This window comes from Cavia porcellus, unplaced genomic scaffold, assembly GCF_034190915.1.
Source record: "Cavia porcellus strain 051 isolate PalLab524CR breed Dunkin Hartley unplaced genomic scaffold, mCavPor4.1 scaffold_7, whole genome shotgun sequence".
NCBI classification, from domain to species: domain Eukaryota; kingdom Metazoa; phylum Chordata; class Mammalia; order Rodentia; family Caviidae; genus Cavia; species Cavia porcellus.
This window is the reverse complement of record NW_026947490.1, coordinates 47,441,835-47,466,786: the sequence shown is the minus strand read 5'-3', so window position 1 is coordinate 47,466,786 and position 24,952 is coordinate 47,441,835. Positions and strand designations below refer to the sequence as shown.

General features: G+C 49.0%; 2 protein-coding genes and 1 long non-coding RNA gene across 10 annotated transcripts in view; 2 read left to right on the top strand and 1 right to left on the bottom strand.

The window, feature by feature from the left end:
• Cfap45 (cilia and flagella associated protein 45) overlaps positions 1 to 1,534 on the top strand; it is a 34,201-nt gene extending 32,667 nt beyond the window's left edge. For all 3 annotated transcript variants that reach the window (XM_013149189.3, XM_013149190.3, XM_003466668.5), the window contains 2 exons: positions 1,002 to 1,226; positions 1,326 to 1,534. In XM_013149189.3, coding sequence (XP_013004643.2) covers positions 1,002 to 1,226; positions 1,326 to 1,398 — 298 coding nt within the window. In that variant the 3' untranslated portion in view covers positions 1,399 to 1,534. The remainder of the gene's footprint in view (positions 1 to 1,001; positions 1,227 to 1,325) is intronic.
• LOC111755848 (uncharacterized) lies at positions 284 to 22,885 on the bottom strand. Of its 3 annotated transcripts, XR_010048805.1 has the most exons (7): positions 22,757 to 22,885; positions 13,041 to 13,119; positions 12,737 to 12,845; positions 7,904 to 8,134; positions 5,435 to 5,512; positions 2,972 to 3,098; positions 284 to 2,854 (listed from the first exon to the last, which is right to left on the bottom strand). It is a non-coding gene; the product is annotated as an uncharacterized LOC111755848 (long non-coding RNA). The 3 variants fall into 3 exon arrangements; XR_010048804.1 differs by having other exon boundaries at positions 284 to 3,098; XR_010048806.1 differs by lacking the exon at positions 13,041 to 13,119 and having other exon boundaries at positions 284 to 3,098; positions 22,757 to 22,882.
• Vsig8 (V-set and immunoglobulin domain containing 8) overlaps positions 16,117 to 24,952 on the top strand; it is a 154,543-nt gene continuing 145,707 nt past the window's right edge. For all 4 annotated transcript variants that reach the window (XR_010048801.1, XR_010048802.1, XR_010048803.1 and 1 more), the window contains exons 1-7: positions 16,117 to 16,282; positions 19,475 to 19,650; positions 20,082 to 20,283; positions 20,393 to 20,614; positions 21,311 to 21,430; positions 21,699 to 21,900; positions 22,781 to 23,044. Coding sequence is in view for 1 of the 4 variants with exons in the window: in XM_063253494.1 (XP_063109564.1) it covers positions 16,234 to 16,282; positions 19,475 to 19,650; positions 20,082 to 20,283; positions 20,393 to 20,614; positions 21,311 to 21,430; positions 21,699 to 21,900; positions 22,781 to 23,044 (1,235 nt within the window). In the remaining 3 variants the exon portion in view is untranslated. The remainder of the gene's footprint in view (positions 16,283 to 19,474; positions 19,651 to 20,081; positions 20,284 to 20,392; positions 20,615 to 21,310; positions 21,431 to 21,698; positions 21,901 to 22,780; positions 23,045 to 24,952) is intronic.

Here is a 24,952-nt window from a genome sequence, read left to right as displayed (position 1 = left end):
GTCTTTCTTTCTTTCTTTCTTTCTTTCTTTTTTTTTTTTTGCGGTACTAGGGATCGAACTCATGACCTTGTGCTTGCCAGGCAGGCACTTATGCCACTGAGCTAAATCCCCAGCCCTTTTCTGTTGGTTTTATTGTTATCACTGTCAGAGAGGGAAACAAGAGAAGAAGGAAGAGAGGAAGGAAGGAAGGAAAAACAGAAGGAAGGGTTATCAGCTCTTTCCCTCTCTGGGTTCTTATTCTGAGGTGACACAGAAAGAAGAAACAAAATACAGCACACAGAGGGGAAGGACCAGGTGTGTTTATTAGAAAGAGCAAAAAACAAAGCCATTGCTATATGTGGAGGACAAGAGGATACCGAGGAAGCATCCAAATCCAGGCGGGCAGGAAAAAGGGCGGAGTACATGCAAACTGTAGGCAGCTTCGCTGCTGCGCCCATAGCTTCCTTTGAGGCTTTTCCTCAACTTGCTGTTCGTTTACTTAGTTTATTTAGTTTTGCTCAGGCCTTTGCCCTTTGTCCCTTTATTTTCTGTTTTCAGAATGAAGGAAGGGAAGGAAGGATGGAAGGAGGGGGAAGTAAGCTTTAGAACAAGCTGGAGAGCAGCTACGAATTGTTAAGGAAGAGTAGCAAAAATAACCCCCAGTGCGTGAAATCCTGGTTGTAGAACCAGCTACACAATTTGCAAAGCCCAGTGAAAACTTGGACTGTGGAGCTCCTTGTTAAAGAATTTCAACACCACAGACAGCAGAACGTTAACCCAGCCTGGGGTCCTTTCGAGCTGCTAGGACACACAGTGGCATGCCCACAAGGCTAGCGTTGGTTGAGGGAGGAGGGAGCACATGTGACCACCTTTGGGCTGACCCTTGAGCTGCAGAAGAGCCTGGGCTGCGTGGTCTCCACAGCATGGCCCCAAGGAGGGGCTACCCAGCCAGCTCCTAGCCTTTCTTCTGTAGGGTTGGTGCAGCCCAGCCCATTCTACTCCTGGCCCATTCCATTCCTCAGGGCTCAGAGAGAGCAGATTGAGAAGGAGCGGCTGGAGGAGGAGAAAAAGGCCACAGGGCGCTTGCAGCATGCCAACGAGCTCCGGCGCCAGGTGCGTGAGAACCAGCAGAAGCAGGTGCAGAACCCGATCGCCACCTTCGAGGAGGGCCGGCGCCTCAAAGAGGAGGCCCAGAAGCGGCAGGAGCGCATTAATGACATCAAGAAGAAGAAACTTGAAGAGCTGAGGTACACTGGACCCCTTCTTCCCTGGCACTTCTCCCCTTCCCCAAAGAGAATGATGTCCAGCCGCTTCCTTACGCCTGCCCTGCATTTTCCCTCCTGCAGAGCCTCCGGTCTTCCTGAGAAGTACTGCATTGAAGCCGAGCGCAAAGCTAAGGTCCAACCAGCAGCTCTGTGAACTGAAAGGGGAGCCTTCAGGGGCCTCAGGGTGCCTTTGAGGGGACAGATTCTGCCCAGTCTCTGGGTGTCCACAATTGCTGCTAACCTAGGCATTTCATAGTTACAGATTAAATCTATTCTACTTCTCTAAAGAACTACTCGGTTTTCTTGTGGGGATACAGCTGCCACAGGGCAGTGAAGATGGAATAAAACATATTCCGGGCACCTTATCATGGGTGTGTGATACACAGGGGCAGGGGACAGGAGGAAGCTGTCTCATGATGGTCCCTCCTAAGTGGGGTTGGCGCTTTGTCCCGGAGTGGTGTGTGAGGTGTCTACTTTGAGCCCTTTTGTCTCTGCACCTGCTCTGCACCTCCCTTACACTTGGCTCAGAGGCATCTTGGGGCACTGAGATGGAGCCAGTGGGGGCGGATCAGAGCCAGGGCTGGTGGGTGGAGCTAGGAGGATGAGGCCAGCCAAGACACATCTCTTCCTGGGCTCTGGGCTGTGATTCAGAGCACACCTGCGGAGGGGCACTGTTGGAGCCTGTGGCTCACTGCTCCTGTCTCAGCTCTCCTCAACTCCAGGTAGTTCTGCTGCACAGACCAGGACACTCCTGGGGCCCAGCTCCTTGCCTGAACACAGCTGCCCCCTCATTTACATGGCCTGGCTCACGTCAGTCCCCATAAGTAGGGGGTCCCCAAAGTGCCTTTATTTGTTGTAACTTTCCTCACTCTGCCCCAAACTGTTCCTTATGGACCCATTCACAAACTCAGGTCTTTACTGAGTGCCTGCCATGTGCCAGTTACCCTCTGGGCACGCAGTGACTACAGCAGGCCTTGCCCCTTCTCCTGGAAACCTCTGGTTTGTGCCAGGCTGCTCCCAAATACTCCCTTCAAATTTAATGCACCTGTAGAATAGTCTTAGCCTTTTTTTTTTTTTTTCCCTGAAAGGCCCAGGTTGCAGCCTCCCATTTGGGGCAGGAGTACCAGCTTGCAATATTGGAGTCACTTCCGTTATTTGAATGCCCTGGGGGAGAGGAGCTTCCAACTGACTCCCCTAGGGTGCTCCTGCCTCCCTACTCTCTAACCCCTGGAGTTTACTCCATTTCTCATATTTCTCATGTTGTCTTCCTGAATGTAGCCTGCACTGGAGGAGGCAGGGGACAGTGGCTTGAAGCGTCCTAGATGTTTACAGTGCCAGGTTACAAGGGCCCCGGGGCAAGAGTCCTCTTTTCATAGGGCTCAGGAGAGTCAGCAAGCTGCTTCCTGTGCTTCCTTTTCCTCAGGCCTGTGCACTGCCCCAGGTGTCCCCTCCATCTTCTCCACTAGATAATGTATCTCCCCAACCACTTGGGTAGTACACCTGTATTTGTAGGGGGGACCCTTTCTCACCGTCATGGCCCTGTAGTCGTAAGTGCAATCTTTTACCTAGTAAACCCTCCTCCAAAGCTCTTGAAAGTATGTAGCACGTAACTGTGGATGAGAGAGAAGGCAAGGCAGTACTGTCAGGGAGGCTGGCACCCTTCTGCTGGTGGCTACCAGCATCATCTATTTAGTTGATATGTGCAGACACCAAAAAACATCCCTTACCTATTTTAGAGGACTGTCTTTCCCAGGAAAGTCATATAGCAAGCCTGGTCTCCCCAGCTCTGCACGTAAGTCACCCCTCTCAGACATGCACTTTTTCCTACTGGCCAGCCTTAAGGCATCTAGGAGGCTGCAAAGGAGTAGAGAAGGGTTTGGGAAGTATGGAGACACAGAGGAAGAGTCCTGCTGTTGCACTGCCTTTGGTGACATGCAGATGTGTTTTAAAAAGCACCGTCCCCTAAAACACCCAAGCTAATATTTGTGTGTGTGTGTGTGTGTGTGTGTGTGTGTGTGTGTGCCTGTATGGTAATGTTGATTGAGCAGAGGGGGGCTCTATCACTGAGCTATGTCCCCACCCTTTTTTATTTTGAGATAGAGTCTCACTAAGTTGCTCAGGCTGGCCTTTAACTTGCTATTCTCCTTCCTTAACCTCCAGAGTAGCTGGGATTACAGGCATATACTATTATGCTTGGCTTTGTCCAAGATATTTTAGGCTTTTTTGCACAAATATCTAATTTCTTTATATTTTACTTTTTTTTTATGTACAAAGGTGCATATTAGCTTCTGAGGGCTGCCAAGCCTCCTGTCTTGTGTTCCTGTGACCCTTTAGGTCTTTGCAATGTCAGATTGGGTTAGTCTAGTCTAGGAAATCCAGTGGCTGAATTAGCCATGAGAACTGAGTCAGATCTGCAGGCAGCTGCCCTCTAGGAATGTGTGCTCAACTCCTGACTGGGCTAAATGCCCTACCTGCCGACAGGTGCCTGGTGCCCACATGACGCTCCACTGTGGCTTGGGGGCGGTCTCAGAACCTTCGCACCTGCTGCAGAAGCAGCTCCAGGTGGGTATGATTCAGCAGCCTGTCCTGGTGGCTGAGCCAGGAAGTCCCTGACTCAGTGGGATACTGGGATGTCCTCCAGTGCCCCTGAAAAGTCCCAGCACCCCATCTGTGACTTGGGCCACGTTGGCCATTAATTGGTCTCAGTAAAAGCGCTTTGGTTTGCCTGGGATAAAAGGGGCTGCCAGAGTTCAAAGCTAGACAGGGCTCTGAGGGTGAGAAAGGGTGGCAGCTGTGTACGTGACCACAGAGGGGAGACGCTGGTGTCTCAGACAAGAAGTGTAGGTACAAATGCCATGGAGACTTGGGGACAGAGTTCCTTGCTGTTTCCCACTTTTGCCTCTCCTAACTAGTACTCCTGCAGCATAGGAACCTGGGGGAGAGCTGTGGGAAAGGGGGTGGCTTGCTGAAGACCAGAAGTCCTTTCCTATGCAAGGCTGCTCTCAAAGGTGACCCCACCTCCCCTTCTACACTCTATATACATTCTAGGAGCTCATTCCAGGGTTACATGGAAGTTTCTCAATTCCAGCATCATGGAATTATTCTTGATTTGGCTGCTCTAAATAGCTTAGACTTTCTCTCTGTGTTAGCTCCCACAGCTCCTGCCCCTCCTAGCTGGGACATGCCCTTAGTGGTGCAATTTCCCATTTTTTTTTTTTTTTTTTTTTTGTCTCTTAAGGATGCCATCTTTTGTCTCTACATTCTCAGCCAAGTCCTCCTGGCCAAAGATATCCATTGTCCCAGTGCTGTTTGGTAACTTGAGATTGGGGCATGAATATGGTTAAATTTTGGATGGCTTTCTTGTCTCCCAGGAAGGAAGGTGCAAGGCATTGGAGGGAGTGTGAATCAGAAGGGTCAGGCCCTAGAAAAAATTCCCCAGAGCTGGTGAGCATGGTCTCTGGGAAAAAGGTGATGAGATGCAAATCATAGGATGTCAAGAATGAAAGGGACCTTGAAACGTCTGAGGATTGAATCTCCTTGGTAAACTCTAGCTAAATGGCTGGACAATATGAGCTTGCACACACTGGAAGCCAGAGTATTCAGTACCTCATTACATGGCTCAAGTATCTTAGATCAGCCCTGATGCTCAAGAAGTTCTAAATACTGAATCAATAGGTGTCTTTTATGCATTTAATGCATGGCTTGGGTTTGGCTCTTTCAGACCACATAAAACAAATCCAAATCCAGGTTTGCTTTTTAAAATTAATTAGTTAATTTTTGGTATTAGGTATTAAATTGAAGTCCTCATTCAGAACATTCTACTACTGAGCCTTTTGAGATTGATTTTTTAAAAAACTTGAGACAGTTTCACTAAGTTGTGCAGGCTTGGGTTGAGCTGGAATCCTGTCTCAGCTTCCTGAGTAGCAGAGATTAAAGGTATATACCACTACACCTGGTTTAGGCTCTTCTGACATGCCTGAAACCGCTTCAGATATCTTCCATCCCAGCAACTGCACAGCCTTACCCCAGGTGAGGAGAGGGCTGTAGTTCTGGAAACACAAGGTTTTCCTGAGCATTTCAGGGAAGGATGTATTACAGGGAGGAAACTACAGGAAGTGGGGCTCCTTCCACTTTATCCTTTGGCTGAGCCTCCTGCTCTCCTGCCAGTGAACACTTCCCTCTCGACTCACCCCTGGCAGAGTTGGGTTCCCTCTGAGCCTCTCCCCCTCTGGCACCATCTTCCTCTGTTCAGTCTCTCATCTTGGTATCTAGGCAACAGGAAACAAATAAGGCTGGTGGAGTGAGGGCTGGTCAGGTCAGGTCTGGCTTAGTGGGACGCAGACACACGCCCAGCTTCCCTCTGATGCCTGCCAACTCCCACGCACCTTTGGGAAAAATGGTCTGGAGATGAGCCTGGGACTAATCTGGGACACCAGAGTGGGACCCAGGTTCCCCCAAAGATATGTGTGCAGAGAATCCATGTAGCCAAGCAAAGGAGAAGTTTTGCTTCAACTTTAGATTAATTCATCATAGGCTCCCTGATCCCCTGTTCCCCCCGATGCTTAGGCCAGTCAGTCTTTGTTGCTATTCCCTCCTAAGGGCTTGGCTGTGATCTGAGTGAGGTGCTCTAAGTGGTTTGGGTAGAAGGTTCCAAGAGGTCCAGTTCTCAAGGATCTCCTTCTTCTACCTTAAAATAACCATCACCTGTTAACTCCTGGCTGTTTTTCTCCCAATCTTCACTTAACTCCCAGGCACTGAACTTCATCTCTTATAATTGGGTTTTGTGGCATTACAGTGTCTTTCTAGAAGTGGTTCTAGGTCCTTACTGTCTTGAGCAAAGAATTGGTCAAAACAATAGCAAATGGTAGCAAGAGTTTACATAAATTTGATGTAGGAAAATAAACAGGCTCTGAAGAGGGAGTTTGGACCATGTAAAAGTGGGAAAATAAGTACACTGTACAGGACAAGAGCAGGCTACAGTGAGAACATGGTAGTCCAAAGCTCAGTGTCGACTGACCTTTTGTATTCCCCCTCCTCAGCCTGATATCAGGTCTAGGGCATCCCACTGAAAACCTACTTGAATTCTTGAGGAAGTCTTCATGCAAGGCTTTGGGAACTGTTCTGTGGGGATGTCCTGGGATTTCTGCAATTAACAGGTCATGTCTATTTCCCCAGCCAGTCTTTCATGCCCTAATCTCCTGCCTCATTTCCCCTGAGAGACACACATCCCCATAATCTTTCATGGATGCTGAAGGAGTGGAGATCTTTGTCTTCATATAGTTGCTTCCTATTGAAAGGGGCTGTTGGTCTTACCCACTGGGCAGTATGTGCTCTCCAACTACCTTGGGACTTACTGGCTAGATTAAAGAAAAAAAAAAAACCTGTCAGAAGACAATGAAAAAATAGTGTCTACAGGAACCACCTGTTTGATGAGAGACACTTTGGTGAATCTGTCAGGAGAGTAACTTTAGGGTGGTGACATAAAGCCCAAATATGAGAAGAATCAGGTCAGATCTCCATACCTCCCAAGTGGGATGTTAGATAAATTATCGAGAGCCTGAGAGCTGTAGTTTTGACAAGATTACCCACATTTTGGTTCTAATTAAAAACAGGAGTTTCAATACAGGTGCCATTTACTTACCTGTACCAAAAGCAATACTAGAGTTTTGTTTTTTGAAGAGGAACCTCAGGTCTTTCAGAGGTTCGCAGGGATAGCTTTTTTCTTTTGGTGGTCTTGTTCTCCAGATAGTTCAAATGGGGCTGGCTTTATCTTGTAGAATTGTTCCTTGTTTAAGCTCCAGGTTCCTTAAGTTTTTTTCCTAGTACCTGAGTAAAATGGTGAGGGCTCTCTCTAAATTGTTTTTGGGGAACTGTCCAAGTACACTGCTATTTTGTCTTTGAAATGAGATTTTTCCACTCAGAGACAAACACAAACTGGGAATATGGATGGAGAGGATCAGAAAAGTCAGCATCTTCAAGGTCTAAAGTTGAGAATCAATTTGTGTCTCCAGGAATTTGAGAAGGAATTGTATATGGATCTGCTACCAGAGGGCCGATCAGGATTACAGCCTTGTGAGTTAGGCACAGATCTTGTACCACCCTGTAATCTCCTATGGGAGATGAGACTATTGCAAGGGGGCAAGGCCACCGAATGCCATGTTTGACAAACTTGTCTGTGAGAGGCTGGAGGATTTGATGAGTTTTTCTTTGATTGGATACTGCTTTTGGTCAAGAAACTGGCTGAGGTCTTTGAGTTGTATAACTACTGCAATAGCTGAATTTCCCCTACCATGTATTCCATTATACCATGCAGCAGGATCCAGCTGATGGCTAATTAGGTCAGAGAGACCTGCTGTAGTCCCAATAGATAAAATCCACCATGGCCTTTTCAGAAATTTGAGAATTGTCCCTAGGTTCACTGGGAAATCTCTTTTTAGTAAGGAGGTAGGACAACATGGGAAAATTAAAAACCCACAGTTGAACATTTGACTTTCACAGTGACATGTCAGCGTAAAGAAGCATTATGTAGGAATACATTCAACCCCAATTACAGCTATAGATCTAGAGGAGAGTTTTCCAGAGAAGGAAGTTAAAACAGAATGAACTGATTCTGCATCTACAAGTAGTTAAACTGGCTCATCCATGATTTTCACAGTTACCTGGGGTTCCTCACAGGAGACGGTGAGATCTGTGAACAGAGACATTGCAGGTCGCCCAGGCCCCTTCAATCTTCATCAGAGCAGAAAATGAGAACTTTGGCTGGCTCACCTCCTCCTGGCACAGGGAGAGTCCATCCTCCAGTGCTATGAGTCAAGCACCCTGGCTCTCTGATACTCAGAGCAGGGTCCTGGTGCTAGCGTGGTGCAGCTGTGTGCCAGTGTCTAGTCCATCTGCATTTAAAATAGGAACTCTTAGTAGAAATGGAAAATAGATATATGAAAAAATGTGCAGCATCATTGGTCATTTGAGAAATGCAAATTAAAACAATGCTAAGATTCCATCTCACCCCAGAAAGAATGGCTATTATAAAAAAAAAAAAAACAACCAATAACAAATGCTGGTGAGGTGGTGGGAAAAAAGAAACACTTCTCATTGTTGATGGGAGTATAGATTTTTTTCCACTGATGTGGAAATCAGTATGGAGATTCCTCAAAAAACTAGGACTACAGGTTCTATTAAACCCAGCTTTTCCCCTTCTTGTATTTTCCAAAAAGAATTAAAAGCCTTATGCCACAGAGATATATGCATACCCATGTTTATAGTGGCATAATTTTTAAAAGCTTGGGTATAGCCCAAGTGCCCATCAATGGATAAATAAGTAAAGAAGATGTGGTTTTTTAATACTATAAAGTACTACTGTATCAATGTATCATAAAGTATAAGCTTGAGACATTTCTCAAGTGAGTGAATCTTAGTGGTCTTAGTGAATGGTCTTAGTGAATCTAAGACCATACTCTTGGTTTTTTTTTTTTTTTTGTCTTTTTTTCGGTACCAGGGACCGAACTCACAACTGCCTGCTTGGAAGGCAGGCGCTTATGCTGCTGAGCTAAATCCCCAGCCCTAAGACCATACTCTTAAGTGACAGAAAGAAGACACACATGTAAATACTGCATTGTTTCTCTGGTCTGAGAAACTGAAAGTGTAAATAAGTGTCAACATGTCTAACAGATATTGTGAAACAGGAAGAAAACATTTAAATGGGAAGGAGAGCTAGGGAGAAAGGAGAGGGATAAAGGGAGAAGAAAAATGAGAAAAGAAGGAAAAAATGGAAACATAGCATTTATAAATAAGAAGAAGAGGGATTAAAGGGAGAGTAGGAGAATGGGAAAAGAAAAATATCAAGTTTTATCACATGCAGGTACCAATTCTGTATAATGAATGTGATCATTATGTATACTTAAAAATGTACCAATAAACTTAATTAATAAAGAAAAATAGGAACTCTTTCCTCAATTGTCCTTGGGTTTGCCCTTAGCCAACCCTGGTGTTTAAAGCATTGCAGCTGCTACAGATACGGTTCTGGTCCTCCTCCATTCACCCTCATCTGGATCTCAGTTGTTAACACAGACAGGCTGCATCCAGAAACTGAGTCATAGGTATCTGTGGACTCATCTGAAATTTTTGTAATTTATGCCAAATATCTGGGGTTGATTGCCAAATGAAATGATGTACCACCAGTATATCTCCCTCCCTGGAAGATGGATCTGTGTTTGTATATTTACTAAAGATTTCTACTACAACTAATAGAAGACAGCTGGATTTTCTTCTTTGCCTTGGATAACTCTGCTCACCTTATAATTAACAGATTTCCTCAGTATCTTTTCTCTTTCACAATAAAAGCAGCTATCATGTTAGACATTATTTTTAGCACATCATTAGTATTATGGGCCCAGTTTGGTTCTATTGAAGGGATAACTGCCTCTCCAGTGTGGTTTCTTTTCCTTCTTAAAGAATATTGTTCATTTGTAGGATTCTTTGTCTTTCATCTAAGGCCTAGCAAGTGGTCAAGATGACTTGGACATCTTGCTATGATATGTTAAAAGCAAGGGCCAGAGTTTGAAACCCATTGCCTTCCTAGGATCCTCTGAAAGTTGGCCTATGTATACTTTGCATTGTTGGATATCTGCAACTGAAAAAGGGACCTGGACTTGACTAGTCCCTTCTGCCCCTGGGACCTCTCTCAGAGGCAGAACAAGTTGTGAGTTAGAGGAGTAAGAAGTACCACTATGAGTACATCCTGCAGTATCTGCATTTGCCTGAGAAGCATGGTGAGAGGGCTGAAGGATACTGGGTTCCTTGGGGTGCTAGGCTTTGATGGAATTCTTGAGTCACTTGTAGGGGCTGGGATTGATTTATTGGCCTTCAGAGAGAAGTGGGTTGAAGAGGCTTCCCACTGTAGTTACCTTCATTAAATAGGTGGAAGAGACTCATTTCTCCCAAGAAACAGGTGGGGATATGAGGACAGGATCACTTAAGATATCCCTCTCTTTCTCAGGGATGACTGTAACTATCATAATTCCTGAAATTTTCCTGAGATAAAGGGTCATCAAATCCTGAACATAAGGGATTTTACAATGCTTTATTCAGAAATGATTTAACTGAGAAATAGTGTCATAATTTAAACTGCTACCCCAAACTCACTTCTACCATTCCCTATTTCATGCCAGAGACAAACCATATTTCGATAATAGATAAGTAATTCCATTTTCAAACTGGCAGGGTCATACCACTGATCAAGGACACAGCACAGTAGTTAGGTTGGATATGTGGGGTGCTGTTCTTGGTGTTTCCCATGTTTCATGTTGGGGTGGCTGAGGAAGAGAGAGAAAGGGGGGCGGGGGACAGAGAGAGAGAGAGAGAGAGAGAGAGAGAGAGAGAGAGAGGAAGAAAGAATGGAGAGAATGAGAATAACTAGGTCCTGGATCCTTCCGATGGCATCCCATGCAGGGGGAGACCCACTGAGTCCACAAAGCAATCACTTGTGAGATTCAAGTACTTACCAAGCACTGTGATACCAATGTCTTTTCACTAAAGGCTCTTTTGGCCTTAGAATACTCCATATCATTGCTTACTAACTCCTTAGAGAGAAGGGTGAGCTCTTAGCATTTTAGGTCCCTTAGAATTTTCCCTGAGATTGAAGTGGAGGCCTCAGGGACTCCCTTAGTCACTTAAGAAATGGTATACTTTTAAGAGATCAAGATGGAGCTACTTGATGGCTCTATTTGCCATACTCATCACCCCTAGAATTGATCTTTACTGGATATTCCTTTGTTCTGCTCAGGCTATTACTGACTTTCTGTGAGAAGAAACAGAGGATCTTATCCAATTAAAAACAGAAAAGGGAGAAGGCACTTATGTTTCCTAAAATCAGAGGTTTAGCTCCCACCTACAAAGGTGAGATTTCCTGATGACTGTGAAGACAATTAAAAAAAAAAAGTCAAACAAGCATGGCAGAATCATGTGACTGACTGAAGCGACCAACTGAAATGATTAACAAACATGGCTGAATCCATGTGACCAATCCACAAGATGAACCGAAATGGCAAATTCTCATTACAAACTAAAATGGCTGACCCATGTGATGAACCAAAATGGCTGCCAGTCATAGCAGGAAGGTGACCTGGGACAAAACAAGGCTGAGAAAACAACTCTCTAATGATGATACCCAGAGATAAAAGGGTATCTAGGGGAAAAGCACTGATGAGGTTTTGAGCACAAAAATGAATAAACTGGGGTAGGTACCTATTTAAGCAGAAGATCAAGTTACCAATAGCTTAAAAAGTAAGAAAATTAAGCAATATATCATAGAGAGCAGAAACATGAGACAAAGAGGCACACCGAATTTTAGGTCACACACATGAGCTATTTGCACAATTTATCACACTGGAAGCTAAAATATTCCTTCCTTGTCTACGTCCTCATCAGATAGGGCACTTTAGCAGGACAAAGACTTTCTCCATGGCTGTTTCCCTACAACCTAGTGCAAAATTCAGACAATTTCAGAATAGGTTAGGGTTCTGAGGAATGTGGCTGATCTTCAGGAAGTAAAGAGACACTTTATCTTCAAGAACTTTCATTTCTTCCTTTGGTTTGTCACCAGGATTTCAAACACACTTCATAAGGGAATTTTTTCTTACCTCTGCTCATTCCCTCAATGACAGTCATTCAATCAGCCTTTGCTACCATGCTTTAGTAGATATGGTGGTGGGTGGACCACTCCTTTAGTGCTGGTGACTATGTACTATTCACTTTTATGAATCTGGTTCAGCCCTAGGACACTGTTTGATGGGAGAGACTTGGGTATATCTGGGCTCCCTCTTGGGCCTCTCCTTTTGAGGTGGGCCAGTGGAAAGCACAAAGGCTTAGAAGTTTGAAGCTCTCGTCCGTATTTGAACCCAGTCTGCAATTGAAATTCACATTCTCAAACTTAATGCCACGTACAGATCTCATCCCTCTTTCTGTAATGAACTTCAACCCTTTCTGTCAGAGCTCAGTGTGTTACCATGAAGCCACCAGTAGTATCTCTGAGACCTCTGCCCTTCTCATCCAAAAGTGAACTTCCTGGGCAGTCCTCTACCCTAACCCTTTGCTGGAGGATTGTTGGGAAGACAGTAGCTGCTTGGTACCTCCATGACTTTTGTGCCTGTCTGTGCTGGTTCATGGGTCCTATTCTAGAACCTCTTGAACAGAAGTCTCCCCTGCAGACAGCTCTTCCCCAGCTGCTCTGGCAATGATGAGGATGAGGGCTACATGGGGATGTGGGAAAGAGGGGCAAAAAGGCCTCCTGGAAAAGGGTTAGAAAGGGTCAAGGTGCAGTTCTAGGCCAACGCTGGGGATATTCAGCACGAACATAGGCAGCCTTGAGAAGGACCTTTGTTGGGGATATGGGCAGGGGAGGACAGATTTATAGGATGGTGGAGATACTACAATGAGGGCTTTGGAGGAAGAGATTAGGGGAATGATAGGAGCTTTGGCTCTGAGATGGGACTCACCCCATCTGGAAAGCTTGCTCTGGGGGTCTCTGGTCCCTTGTCTTGCCTCCCCATATCTCTTCTCTGTCTCTTTCCGTTCCTCTAGGCCTCTCCTTTTGATGTTCTGTTTCTGTTTTAGAATAGAAACAAATACCACTCAAACTGGAGCAAGGAAAAATGCACAACAGGAATCATTATGCTGTAGATTCCTCAGGGATAAAAGGAAAGGGACAACTTTGAAATGTATGCACTGGGTTCCAGATTGCCTGGGTCCTCTCTGCCTTCTCAGTTTGTCTTTGAACCTTTGGATGGGTCATTCACATACCATGTATGTTTCCAATGATCTCAGTCTCCTCCAACCAGGGAAATGTAAGTCTCTGAGGTCTGTTAGACATTTATAGAATCTGTAAAGAAAGTGGGCAGGAAAATGGGATGTTTGAGGTCGAGAATTAATGGGGGAAAAGGAAAGAGAGGAGTTGGAGTAGGGCATCTCTCAGGATGAAGCCTTCTTCCTTGGCTGAGTTCAAAGGCCCAGAGACAGACATGTGCTATGGGCTGGAACTCTGTCCCGCCCCTCCATTCCATCACCACCCTGCCACAACCTTGCAGGGCCCAGGGTGCAGAGTTAGAGGTCTGGGCAGTTTTTTAATAAGCCCCAAGTAACTAGGTGACAATTAGCCCTCAGTAGGTCAAGGGGGACTTCTGTGGTGCTCTGATTTTTGAAGCTCTGAGAAACCATTGTGTAGAAACCTTTTAGGAAAGGTGTCTATTCCAGGAGAATAAGTCCTCATTCTTCTTCAACTCCTTTCTCCTGCATTCCACAACCAGACACCCTTCTCAGTAAGACTCTCTCCGATGGGCCTTGACTTCTGGTTTAATTTGTTGTCAGTGTCCCCCTAATTGCCAATAGATTTTGTATCTCTTCCACAAATGACTTTCTTGGAGCTTGAGCAGGATGTGAGCCCTAGTGGTGGAGTAATGCTTCCTGGTATATTTGTTATAACACCAAGTTGGTTTATACACATCGGACAGGTCCACGCACATTGGGATTTACCCAAATCTTGGGATCCTAGCCAATACATACACAGGTATTCTCCCAGAGCTACGAGCTGAATATTCTAGCCAAACCTAGAGTTTTAGCACATGGAAACTGATGTTTTCTGTATCAAAATTAAAATCTCACTCTTTGTTGCCACAAATTCCTCCTTCTCATATACCTTTAATCCCTGTTTTAACCCTTACCACACAGTATCTTAACTCAAATCCCAAACTCAATTTCAACCCAGTTGTAACTAATCCTAAATCAATTTCAACCCAGCTTTTGATTTAGCACTAGCTGTATTCCTGTAAATGAAATAAAAATCCTATTCTTTATCATAATATCCATCTTAGGCATAAACCTTAGCCTCAGTTGCAGCTGTAATTCTAACCCTAATATAACATAACTTTAATACCAACCTCAAATCTGACTTTAACCTCATTTATAATTTCAACTAACCCCAACCTGACCTCAGATCCAACTCTGAGGTTGCTTTGTTCCAACTCTACCATTAGCATAAATCCAGAACTCAATCCAACCCGTACTGCATTTCATTTTATTGGAAGCATGGCTACAATCCTTTCCTTTCCATTTCCTTCTGCTTAGTTCTTTCTACCTACCCCTGGCCTTCCACGCTTCCTTCGCATAAGTGGGTCTAGTTACCCATAGGGTCACCAAGTCCTTCTTTTAAGCCTCTCTAGGCTGAGTCAGGTTGTCTGGCTAGCTCTACTTAGGATCCAGAAACACCAATTGAATCAGATCCCTGTGTCTCTCCAGGCCTCTGTTTCCTAATCTGTAAAATACGGATAATGATCTCCGGTCTTCCGAGGGAGCAGGACAACCCCATAAACCTTAAAATAAATAAGGAAATAAGGGTATTCACTGCGTACATCTCGCGGGCCCCAAGGCACCCTGTTGTTGCTGCAGTTTGGGGAGCAGAGTTGGGAATACGGAAACATGTGGACTCCTAGAACTTCCTTATTCTTCTGTCTTATTTTTCTCAGAAGGGCGAGTCCTGACAGCATCCTCCAGGCCCATAACTTTCCCTAAGACTCCCCACCCCCACCCCCCATGCCCTGCACAAGCCCCATGTCAGGGGTGGGACAAGGCCCTTGACTCCTTTGAGGGAGTCAAGCAGTTGAGTTTGGCCCCTACTGATCTGCCTCCTGAGGGCAGCCCTCGAGTCCTTGGAGGCCCAGGTCTTTTCTGCACTCCTGGGGCAAATAACAAGGGCTTCCTTCTACTTTTTCCTTCTGCTGGCTAGGACCCTCCCAGAACTGTGTTGGCTTCCTTACCCCAGATCTTAATCACCCCGATAATCAGTCCAGCCTACAAGGGTCTGTGTTAATCTTTCAAGCTCTGGCCACTTTTGCTGGGCATAGAAGCCGGGATACAAGGTGACCCCTCAAGGAAGCACTGAGAGGCTCTTTACAGAGGCATCTCCCCTCTATCATCCTCACTCAAGCACATGTGAACGTAGTGCTCCTGGATACCCCCTCACCAGGACAGTTCCCTCAATTTTTCCATCCATTTCCCTCATGTCCTCCACACACCCTTGTCCCTCTTCTAGCAGGCCTCAACAAACTGTTTTAGCTCTGTATGTGTGCAGTTAGGGGCTGGGTCCCCCTAACTCTGCTGGCTCCCCCACCTGACACTGGTGGAAGCACAGCTGTAAGGGAGACTCTGTTCCTGTACACATCACACCCCTTTGCTCCTCCTTTCAGCTCTGAGGCCCTGCTCCCTTTGAAGGGCCAGAGGCCTGGAGGGGAAGGCGAGCTGAGCATTCCTGGATCCCTTTCATCTGCTAGGTCTGCCCTCCAGCCCAGGTCCCAGTATGGCAGAAAGGTCCAATTCCCTGGTGCAATTTTGCTCAGGCTTCCACTGGAGGGGTCCATGCAGAGGCTCATGAATGCCTAGAGCATGGGCCTGAGGCCTGCACTGGGAAAGTGTGTCAAGCCCAGGGTCCTGGGCCAGTGTTAACTCTTCCAAGCCTGGTCAACCTTTCTCCCCAAGCCTGGATTCTCCTTCCTTTTTCCCACTTCCCCCAGGGAAGGAGACAACAAATGAGTGGTGAGGGGAGCTCCGTGGACGCTGTAAAATGGGGCAAGTATTGCCACCCCAGGGTGGGGCCAGGAGGAAGTGGATGTTTAACAGGTGCCTAATTACATGTCCCCCTGGCCACTCGGCACTACTCTCAGGACAGGGAAGAGCTTGGGTGAGGGCTGGGTAATGCCTGGGTAGGCTATCCTGTCACCCTGCTAATTAGGGTTACTGGGCTCCTCCCCAAGGCGGGGACCAGGCCCCCTCCCTCCCATAGAAATAACACCGGCTGCTCCCCGGCTGGGCACTCACTGCACCTTCCTGCCACCCCGGGCAGTGTCTGGGCCCTCAGCTCCCCCTCCCTCCACCTGCCCCTTCCACCTACCACTACTGGCCCACAGGAACCCAGCCCAACGGAGGCGACACGGAGCCCAGAGACATGCGAGTCCGAGGGACATTCCATCTACTGCTTGTGTGCCTGAGCCCAGGTATGGGGTCGGGCAGTGGGCAGGGAAAGGGGCATCTAGGGCCCTCTGAATGCCTGCCCGCCCTCATCCCACTGCCACCCTGGTTTGGATGCTGCCAAAGGGGCCTCTGTCCTGGATAGCCTGTGACCAGGAGTTTGGGGCAGGATCTTTGTGGCATCCAAAAGCCCATGGGGCTCACACATGTGTGCAGATGCCCTGTGTACTGTGCCCATGCAGAGTACAGGGCTTGCTCAGTTACCTGTGCGGTAGGAGTCAGGTGAGCAGAGACTCTCACTCTGCGTGGGGGCTGAGGAGGAGCCTGGGAAGGATCAGTTTCCAGCAAGACTGATTGCTATTCAAAGTGGGAGAGGCTGCGTCCCAAGGCCAGAGTTACTGGCAGGGGCAGAGGAGTTGTGTGTCTCAAGAGGTTAAGTCTTGATGGTTGTTTCCATCATGAAAGGTGACAACTCAGGCCTGAGACTTCCACCATGGGCTCCCTGTGCTGTGAGGAGTCTCCAGAGGAGGAAGGGGACAGAAGGCAATTCCCAGTACCTCCTTACTCCTCTGGGGTACTCCTGCTGCTCAGGACTTAGGTTTGGATACTGCAGTGCTCTACCCAGGCTGGGCAAGTCCCAGCAAGGGCTGCTTTGTTGTGTATCACTGAAATAGATCTATGCTGCTCCTGGGGTCTGGATTTGGGATGAAGGGGTGTGAGGAAGAAGTGTGGGAAGGGAACTGTGTCAGGCTGTGTGTGTGTGTGTGTGGGGGGGGGGGGGTGGCTGATGGCATTTCTGGCAGGATGTCTGTACTGTAACACTCTCTGTGTCCTGTAGTAGTCGGGCTGTTGGAGCCCGCCCAGGGTCACTGTACAGCTGCTTTTTTTCGGTCTACTTTCTCCTTTCTCACTTTCCTGTATGGCAGCTGCTCGACAATTCAAGAGGATTTACAGTTGAAAGTAGCTACTACTACTGAGGGGACACCTCCTGAGGAGGACCAGCTCCCGGTGTTTTGTGGGGAGACAATGGCCACTGTCTTCCTTGGAGAGCATCACGTGACCCCCTATTCTCAGCACCCAACTCTCTTCTGAGGTGGCTTTATTCCTTTCTCCAGCCTCTCTCTTTCCTTGTGCTCCCTGCCATGGGGATAAATAATAGGGACAACTTCCTAAAAAGAGGGAGGAAGTGCAAAAAGCTGGAACCTTTGGGAGGAGGCTGAGAAAGCTCCTGAGAATGAGAAGATGGGGTGAGGCTGGGACAATTGAAGAAAGTCCCTCAGTACAGGGTGGAGGCATAGCCTGTCCCTCCTTCTCAAGCCCCTTTCTCTGAATCCTTGCGCTCCTGTCTGACTGGCCTCCACGGTGTGTGGGAAGAATCCTCCCTGTTGCCAGCTGCTTTCAGTGGCTCTGCCCCAGGGCGGGGCCTCAGCTCTCACCTGAGTTCTGGCTCATCCTTGGCTCTCCATGTACGCCCCAGGATTTGGACGATAGCATCAGGATCCTTATCTCAGGAATGAACTGGTATTCACTTGGCCTGGGGCTGGCGGAGGCTTCGCTAGGTCCCGTTAGCACCTCTGCTGCTGCCACCTGCTAGGATCTGGAACTCTGCAGGCTCAGGGCACAGCTGATGGCACATCTAAGGTTCCACAGGACAAGTTCAGGGATTCCTGAGGAGCTGGAAGGGCCCTTGTTTGCCTCTCTGAAGCCAGGTTACACCTGGCAGGTTGGGTTTCTACAGATATGTCTGGTCTTGAATGAACGCACATGAAACCTTAAGAGCGTGCAGTGGGTGTGTTTCTGGATTAACATATATTGCAAATACATATCTGTGTTGGTATAGACCTGTTAGTGTCTGTGTAAGGAGGACTGCACAGAATGTATGTGCATTTTGAAGGCTTGAAGGAGTATGTTTATGTGTCAATTTGTCTTGCCGATGATACTGAAATTGTGTATGTGAGATGCTCTTGAGGTGTGTAAGTAGTCCTGAGTCAAAGAAGCAAGAAATAGCATGATTGCTAAGACTTGAGGCTGGGACTCCACAGGCCATACTGACTTTAAAAAGTCTAGAGATGGAAAGCTAGCCAGCTGGGTGAGGAGCCTGAGGACAGAGTGTTACTGGAGACCAGAGACAGGGTGCTCAGTACTCAGGGTGAGTCCCTGGGTACATCCCCCTCTTATCCCTCTCTAGGTCTAACCGGTTTGGGCTAGCATTTGCCTGGGGCTTTGGGATAGGGAGGGATAGGAGCTCAGTCTTGAGCTTCTGGCTCCTGCCTCCTAACCCTGGCTGCTGCCTCTGACTCAGTGTCAGGAGGGGCCCCAATGTGGGAGTATCTGTACCTGAGCCACAAGGGGAAGGACACAGTCTGCAGCAGCACATATCACCATGCCAGACTTTTCCTGCAGATGTACGCAGCCATAGTCCCAGCCATACATCACCACTCACTGTCACACCTGAGCACAGGCAGGCTCTGGGTCACACCTGCCACTGTCATACAAGGGCACACATTGTCACTTAGAGCACTCAGCACTGGCACAGTCAGGTACACACTGTCCATAGCCACAGACACACACACAGTCATACTCAGATACACAGGGACAGACACATCCAGCCTATTGCTTCTCAGGCTGGAAATGGACCCCAGGAATCCTTGTATCTGTCCTGCTTCTTGGCCTAGACAGGTGGCTTTTAATCAGCCAGCCTCTTCCATCATAGCACTTAACACCTCTAGGTATTCTAAATGCCTACACACAAAAACAAATACACACATAAAACAGATCATCCACACTGTCACATAAATATATAAGCAGGTATCACATGGTCATGTGCATGAATATCCTTGGAGCTACAAATGCTCATAAGCATACAATTTACATAAGGATATATATTTTATGTATACACTGAATCCTGTATACATACAGGCAAATATAATGTCTGTGTATACAAACAATATTCAGGTGCACAGCCACACACTCACAGAATATATACATGACTCTGAACATGGAAGACGGTGCCACCTAAATAAGCAAGCAATGTAAGTATGCACAGACATGCCCCTACCTATTTATACATACATATGCATGCATATCCAAGCAGCTTCTCCCCTCTGTGGAAGCCCCACTGAGCCCTGGATGACAACTGAAAGAGAATAGTGGAAGGGGAGGCTGAAGCAGACTGAACCACTGGCCTCTCCTCATCCCACCTGCTTTGCCTTTCCCAGCACTGCTGTCTGCTGTACGGATCAATGGGGATGGCCAGGAAGTCCTGTACCTGGCAGAAGGTGATAATGTGAGGCTGGGCTGCCCCTACATCTTGGACCCTGAAGATTATGGTCCTAATGCACTGGACATTGAATGGATGCAGGTCAACTCGGAACCCTCATCTAGAGAGAATGTGGTGAGTGCTGGCCAGAGTTCTCTTTACTCTGTACGTCACTGGGCATCTAATATCCTGAGAGGAAAAGGAGGGCAGGAAACAAAACCAAGACCTTGCAATTCCCCCAGTGCCTCTCAGGTTAATGGGATAATTGGGATAAGAGTTGTGCAACTGGGAATCAAGCCAGCCATTCAGTCTACTTCCTCTTACCCCATTCCAACAGGAAGATCAGATATTGCCGCTGCTCATAAGTTACTAGACCTGATGCTTTATGAAGTGCTTGATCTTATCTAATTTCTCCCATTCTGTAAGAGATCACTGGGACGAGCATCGTCATTCCCATTTACAAAAAAGCAGTCTCAGAGCAGTTAACTGAATTGCTCAAAGCAGCCAAGCTACATAGCCCTCCTTGGTTCTGCCTTTCTCACCACCTGTTTTCCTCTTCTTCACAGTTCCTTAGTTACCAGGACAAGAGGATCAACCATGGCAACCTCCCCCATTTGCAGCAGAGGGTCCGCTTCGCGGCTGCAGACCCCAGCCAGTATGACGCGTCCATCAACCTCATGAACCTGCAGGTATCTGACACAGCCACCTATGAGTGCCGGGTGAAGAAGACCACCATGGCTACCCGGAAGGTCATTGTCACTGTCCAAGGTATGGCCAGACTCCTCTAGGCTCCTCTTCCCCAAGCTTTGGGGCTGAGGGCATCCTAACGGCCATGAGCCTGCCTGGTCCTGGCTCACTATCACCTACCTCTCTGCAGCACGCCCCGCGGTACCCGTGTGCTGGAGCGAAGGCCACATGACAAAGGGCAACGATGTGGTGCTGAAGTGCTTTGCCAACGGAGGCTCCCAGCCACTCTCCTACAAGTGGGCCAAGATCAGCGGGAACATCCACCCCTACCGAGCAGGGTCCTACCACTCCCAGCACAGCTATCACTCTGAGCTCTCCTATCACGAGTCTTTCCATGGCTCCATAAATCAAGGTGAGGGGCCTGGTAGGGGCAGTGTGCAGAGGATGTTGGTATCTGCTGGGGCTTCCCTGGCTTAGGGGTGGCTCTAACTCCCACCTGGAAGCCCTGTGGAGGGCTCCTCCTCTGGGCCTGTCTCAGCAGCTCCTGTTGAGGGAAGAAGAGAAGGCAGACTTGGGAAGTCAGCCAAAAGCAGTTTGAAAATCTGGAAAGAGATTTTGAGATGGAGCTGGTCTTGGTCCGGCTGGGACACTGACTAGTTGTGAGCTCAGGCCCATGGCACATTCTCTCTGTGCCTTGATTTCTTTACATGTTAGGAGGGAATCCCAACACGTGCCTCTCAGGGACATGTGAGGACTAAATGGAATGAGGTGTGTGATGCTCCTGGCACAAAGGGAAGCTGGGTCATAACCCACAAAGACTAACTGAGCTAAGAGGGACCTAGGAGTTCTCTGATCTAACCCTGTTCTCACTGTATGGGTAAAGGAGGCTCAGAGAGGAAATGAACTTCCCTACAGTTACTGAAAGAATTAATGGTGTTGGTGTCATTACAGGGAGAGGGGTCTCAGCACAGGGAGGGGACTCAGCTGAGGGTGAAGTGAACCTGTGTGTGTGTCTCCCACCCCCCAACCCGCAGGGGCTGAGGCTGAGGTGGGGGCTCTCAGAGACCATGCCTATCTCTCATTACACCTGATGCTCTTCCAATTTCAGGCCTAAGCAATGGGGACCTGGTGCTGAAGGACATCTCTAAAGCAGACAACGGGCTGTATCAGTGTACAGTGGCCAATCACGTAGGCTACAGTGTGTGCGTGGTGGAGGTGAAGGTGTCAGGTAGGTGCACTGGTCGTGAGGTTTCTGGGCTGGGAGAGCTGGAGGGGTGGCACCTGGGCTCTGCCTTCCAGCTGGAAACTCTGAGATAAGCAGCAGGCACGCAGGGTTCACCTGCATCTCCCACACCTTCCTCACTGGCTATCCCAGAACCTGAGACCTTCTGGTTCTGTCCCTCTTTCCCACAGACCCCTGCCGAGGTACTTCCTAGTCAATCGGGCACTTGCCAGGAGGTGAGAGAAGTCTAACCCGCCTCTGCCTCTCTCCACAGACTCCAAGCGTGTGGGCATGATCATCGGCGCCGTGCTGGGCTCCTTGCTCGTGCTAGCCTGCTTGGCCTTGGGCATCTGGGGGCTCGTCATCTGCTGCTGCGGGGGCCCCGGGTCTGGAGGCGCCCGCGGCGCCTTCGGCTACGGCAACGGCGGCGGGGTCGGCGGCGGGGCCTGCGGCGGCGACTTGGCTAGTGAGATCAGGTAAAACCTGATGCATGCTGCTCGCTGCTGCGCGGCAGGGGACCGGCGCCCTGCCCTCCTCTCCCCTGGCTGCCACCGGTCGGCTGGGACCCCCACCCCAAACCTGCCCGCCATCGCCACGGAGCGCTGGGACCTCAGCATGTCGACCTGCCACTTGCAGCATGGCTTTTCTGTCCCCTTCTCCTGTCTCCACCTCCGTTCCCCAGCTCTCCATCCCCTCCGGCCTTCCGACTCCTCTGTCCGTCTGTCTTCGTAGACTGTAAGCTCCTGGAGGGCAGGGCCTATGTCACCCTCCCCTCTTGCCCCCACATTTCCCTTGTATCGCGCCGGTGAGAACTTTGCCATGCTATTTAAGAAGTTAATAATAAGAATAGTGCCAATAACTTATATTAGAAACTAGAAATAAAAACAGAACAAGACTAGCAGTGCTAATGATTGCAATGCCTTGGGGATGAAGGGAAAGATGGAGACAATGGAGACGTGAGGGGCAGGAAGTGAGGAGAGACAGCAAACTAGGCCCAGGGTCAGGGTTAGAGAAGGAAAACGGGAAGGAGCGCACGGCTCCCTCCCTGCAGAGGCGGCGTCTGGGCCGAACCTCAGCCAGGGCGGAGGGCGCCGGGCTGGGGCTGCCGAACGCGACCCAGACGTGGCTAAAGAATGGGATCGGTGACCCCCATCCCCACCCCGGGACTACTTCAGGGTCACCGGCCAGGAAGGGGCGGAGAGGAGAGTAGGTCGCAGCCGAGGGAGAGAGATGAGGGCAGGTAGAGGAGGGAGGCGCGGGAGACACACGCTGCCGCGAGCCCCCAGCTCTGCCCAGGCCTTGCCCACGCCGCGCCGCGGAGGAGCCGCTCACCCGCCCGCCTGTTGTTTTCCACAGAGAGGACGCCTTGGCGCCCGGGTACAAGGCCAGCGGGCGCGGCACCCGCGTCACCCAGCTCCTGGGGTACCCCACGCAGAACGTCAGCCGCTCCCTGCGTCGCAAGTACGCGCCCCCGCCCTGCGCCGGCCCCGAGGACGTGGCCCTGGCGCCCCGCACAGCCGCCTGCGAAGCGGGTCCCTCCCCGGTCTACGTCCAGGTCAAGAGCGCCGCGCCGGCCGAGGGCGCCGAGGGGCTGCAGCAGTGCAAAGACGGGCTCTTGGTGTGAGCGCGCGCGCCGGGCTGCGCCCCGGCCGGGACAGGGCGCGGGGCTCTCCGCCAGCAGCCGGGGACGCGTTCGGGCCTGCGCGCGCCTCGCTCTCTCCCCCCAGGCTGCCTGGCGGCTGGGGGTTGGGGAGGGTGGCTGAGGGATTTCCGAGGGGAAGACAGTTGGGGAGCATGGGCCTCCTCCCCCAAAGCGGGAGGGGGCCAGAAGGGACGGAGGAAGGCAGCCCGAGCCCTCCCGCAACTCCTCGGCTCCAAGGCTCAGGCGCGAGGTGGGGAGGACAAGCTCAGTCCGTGTGAGAGAGCGGCCCAGGCGCAGGCCAGGCGTCCCCAGCCAAAGCGGAGAGTCCGGGCCCCGTGGGTGGGATCTGCACTGAATTGTTGTGTGTATGTTAGATCTGAGCTCCAGGCAACAGTATTAGCACAATAAAGAAGCGTTAAGACTCGCGCCTACGTGGCTGTCTAGTGTTCCAAGGAGAATTGGGCCTGGACCGGGAGCGCCCAGGTTCTGGGTTGGGGAAGTTGTTCCCTGACACCTCTTTCCTCTTCCCCTTCTTAAAGGGAAAGGCAGAGCTGGAAGGAGCCATCCAGTCCTCCTTCATAGTACAAATGAGGAGACTGAGGCCCCTGGCTGGACTTTAAATCCAGAAACCTACCTTTCCTTTTCATTGTAGAATGTCAGAAGGGAAAGCAGGAGACTGCCAGAGGTGACCGTCCTCAGGATGCTCCTCTCTCCTCCGTCTACCCAATGCTGACTTCTTTCTTTCTCTCAGATATGTGCTTTCCTTCCAAACCGCCAAGAAAGGGTCTGGAGTCATACTTAGATGGCATGTAACCTAATCCTCTGATAGGAAAAGGTTTGGGTTTATTGAGCACCCTTTAAATGTCAAGCACGGTTAGACATTTTACTTTATTTATCCCTTACTTCATTCCTATGAGGCTGTTCGTTATCCCCATTGTAGAAATAAGGCTCAGGAAGATTAGGCGTCTACACCAAGGCAGCAAAAGTAGTAATTCACGATCTGGTCTAGGAATATTTGACTCCAGGACATCAGGCCATTTCTCTGATATTTGAATTCTGGACAAAGGACATTTCAACCTCTTCAGCTCATCACCTCTCAAAGCAGGCTGTTATTTAACAGAACATTTCTTGTAGAGAACTCCCAAAGCTTTTATCCCTTGGTCCAAGTTGTACTCCTAGGGAACCCAGAGCATCATATTTCCAATTCAGCTGCAAGTAGTGCCAAGTGTTCTCTACATATTGGAGAGTTGTAGCAGTCACACAGCTAACTGAATTTATGTCTAGTGTAGAGGTAGAGATCTTCAGAAACGTGTAATACTTCAAGGTCACCTAGTTCTACCTGCCCTCTCCAGTCACTTGCTTCTTTGAGAGCCCAGACTCTTCTCACATTGTTTCTCTTCTTTGAATAGAAGCTGGTTTACCTAATTCTTTTTGCTTCTACCTTAGACTCACATGAAGTGAGGTATGCACGGGCCTCAGAGCAGCTGAGTTTAGGAAGCCCTGAAATCCTGCCTGGTAACGTGGAGCTAGGAAGCCCTTGAGTTGGCTTGGGTACTTACACAGGGGTAATGGCCATGGTGGTCTGCCTTCGCAGAACCAGGGAGGAAAATAAGAGCTAATGATGAGATAAAGGGAACTATGGAAAGCTGAACTGGGGGCAGGGCCGTGGGGGAACTAGAGGATGGGTAGGGGTATACAGGGAGAGAAATTAAACAGGGAGGGGAGCAGAAAATACCAAGAACCATCTGTTATTTACTAGGCCACATTTATGAGCATCTCTCGTGTGACTAATTCACAGGTGGAGCAAGATCTTCAGCAGGGCCCTGTGCCTGGCACATGCTTTTGCCCTAAGGAAGGAGATTGACTGGGTGGACTCCAGGAGGGTG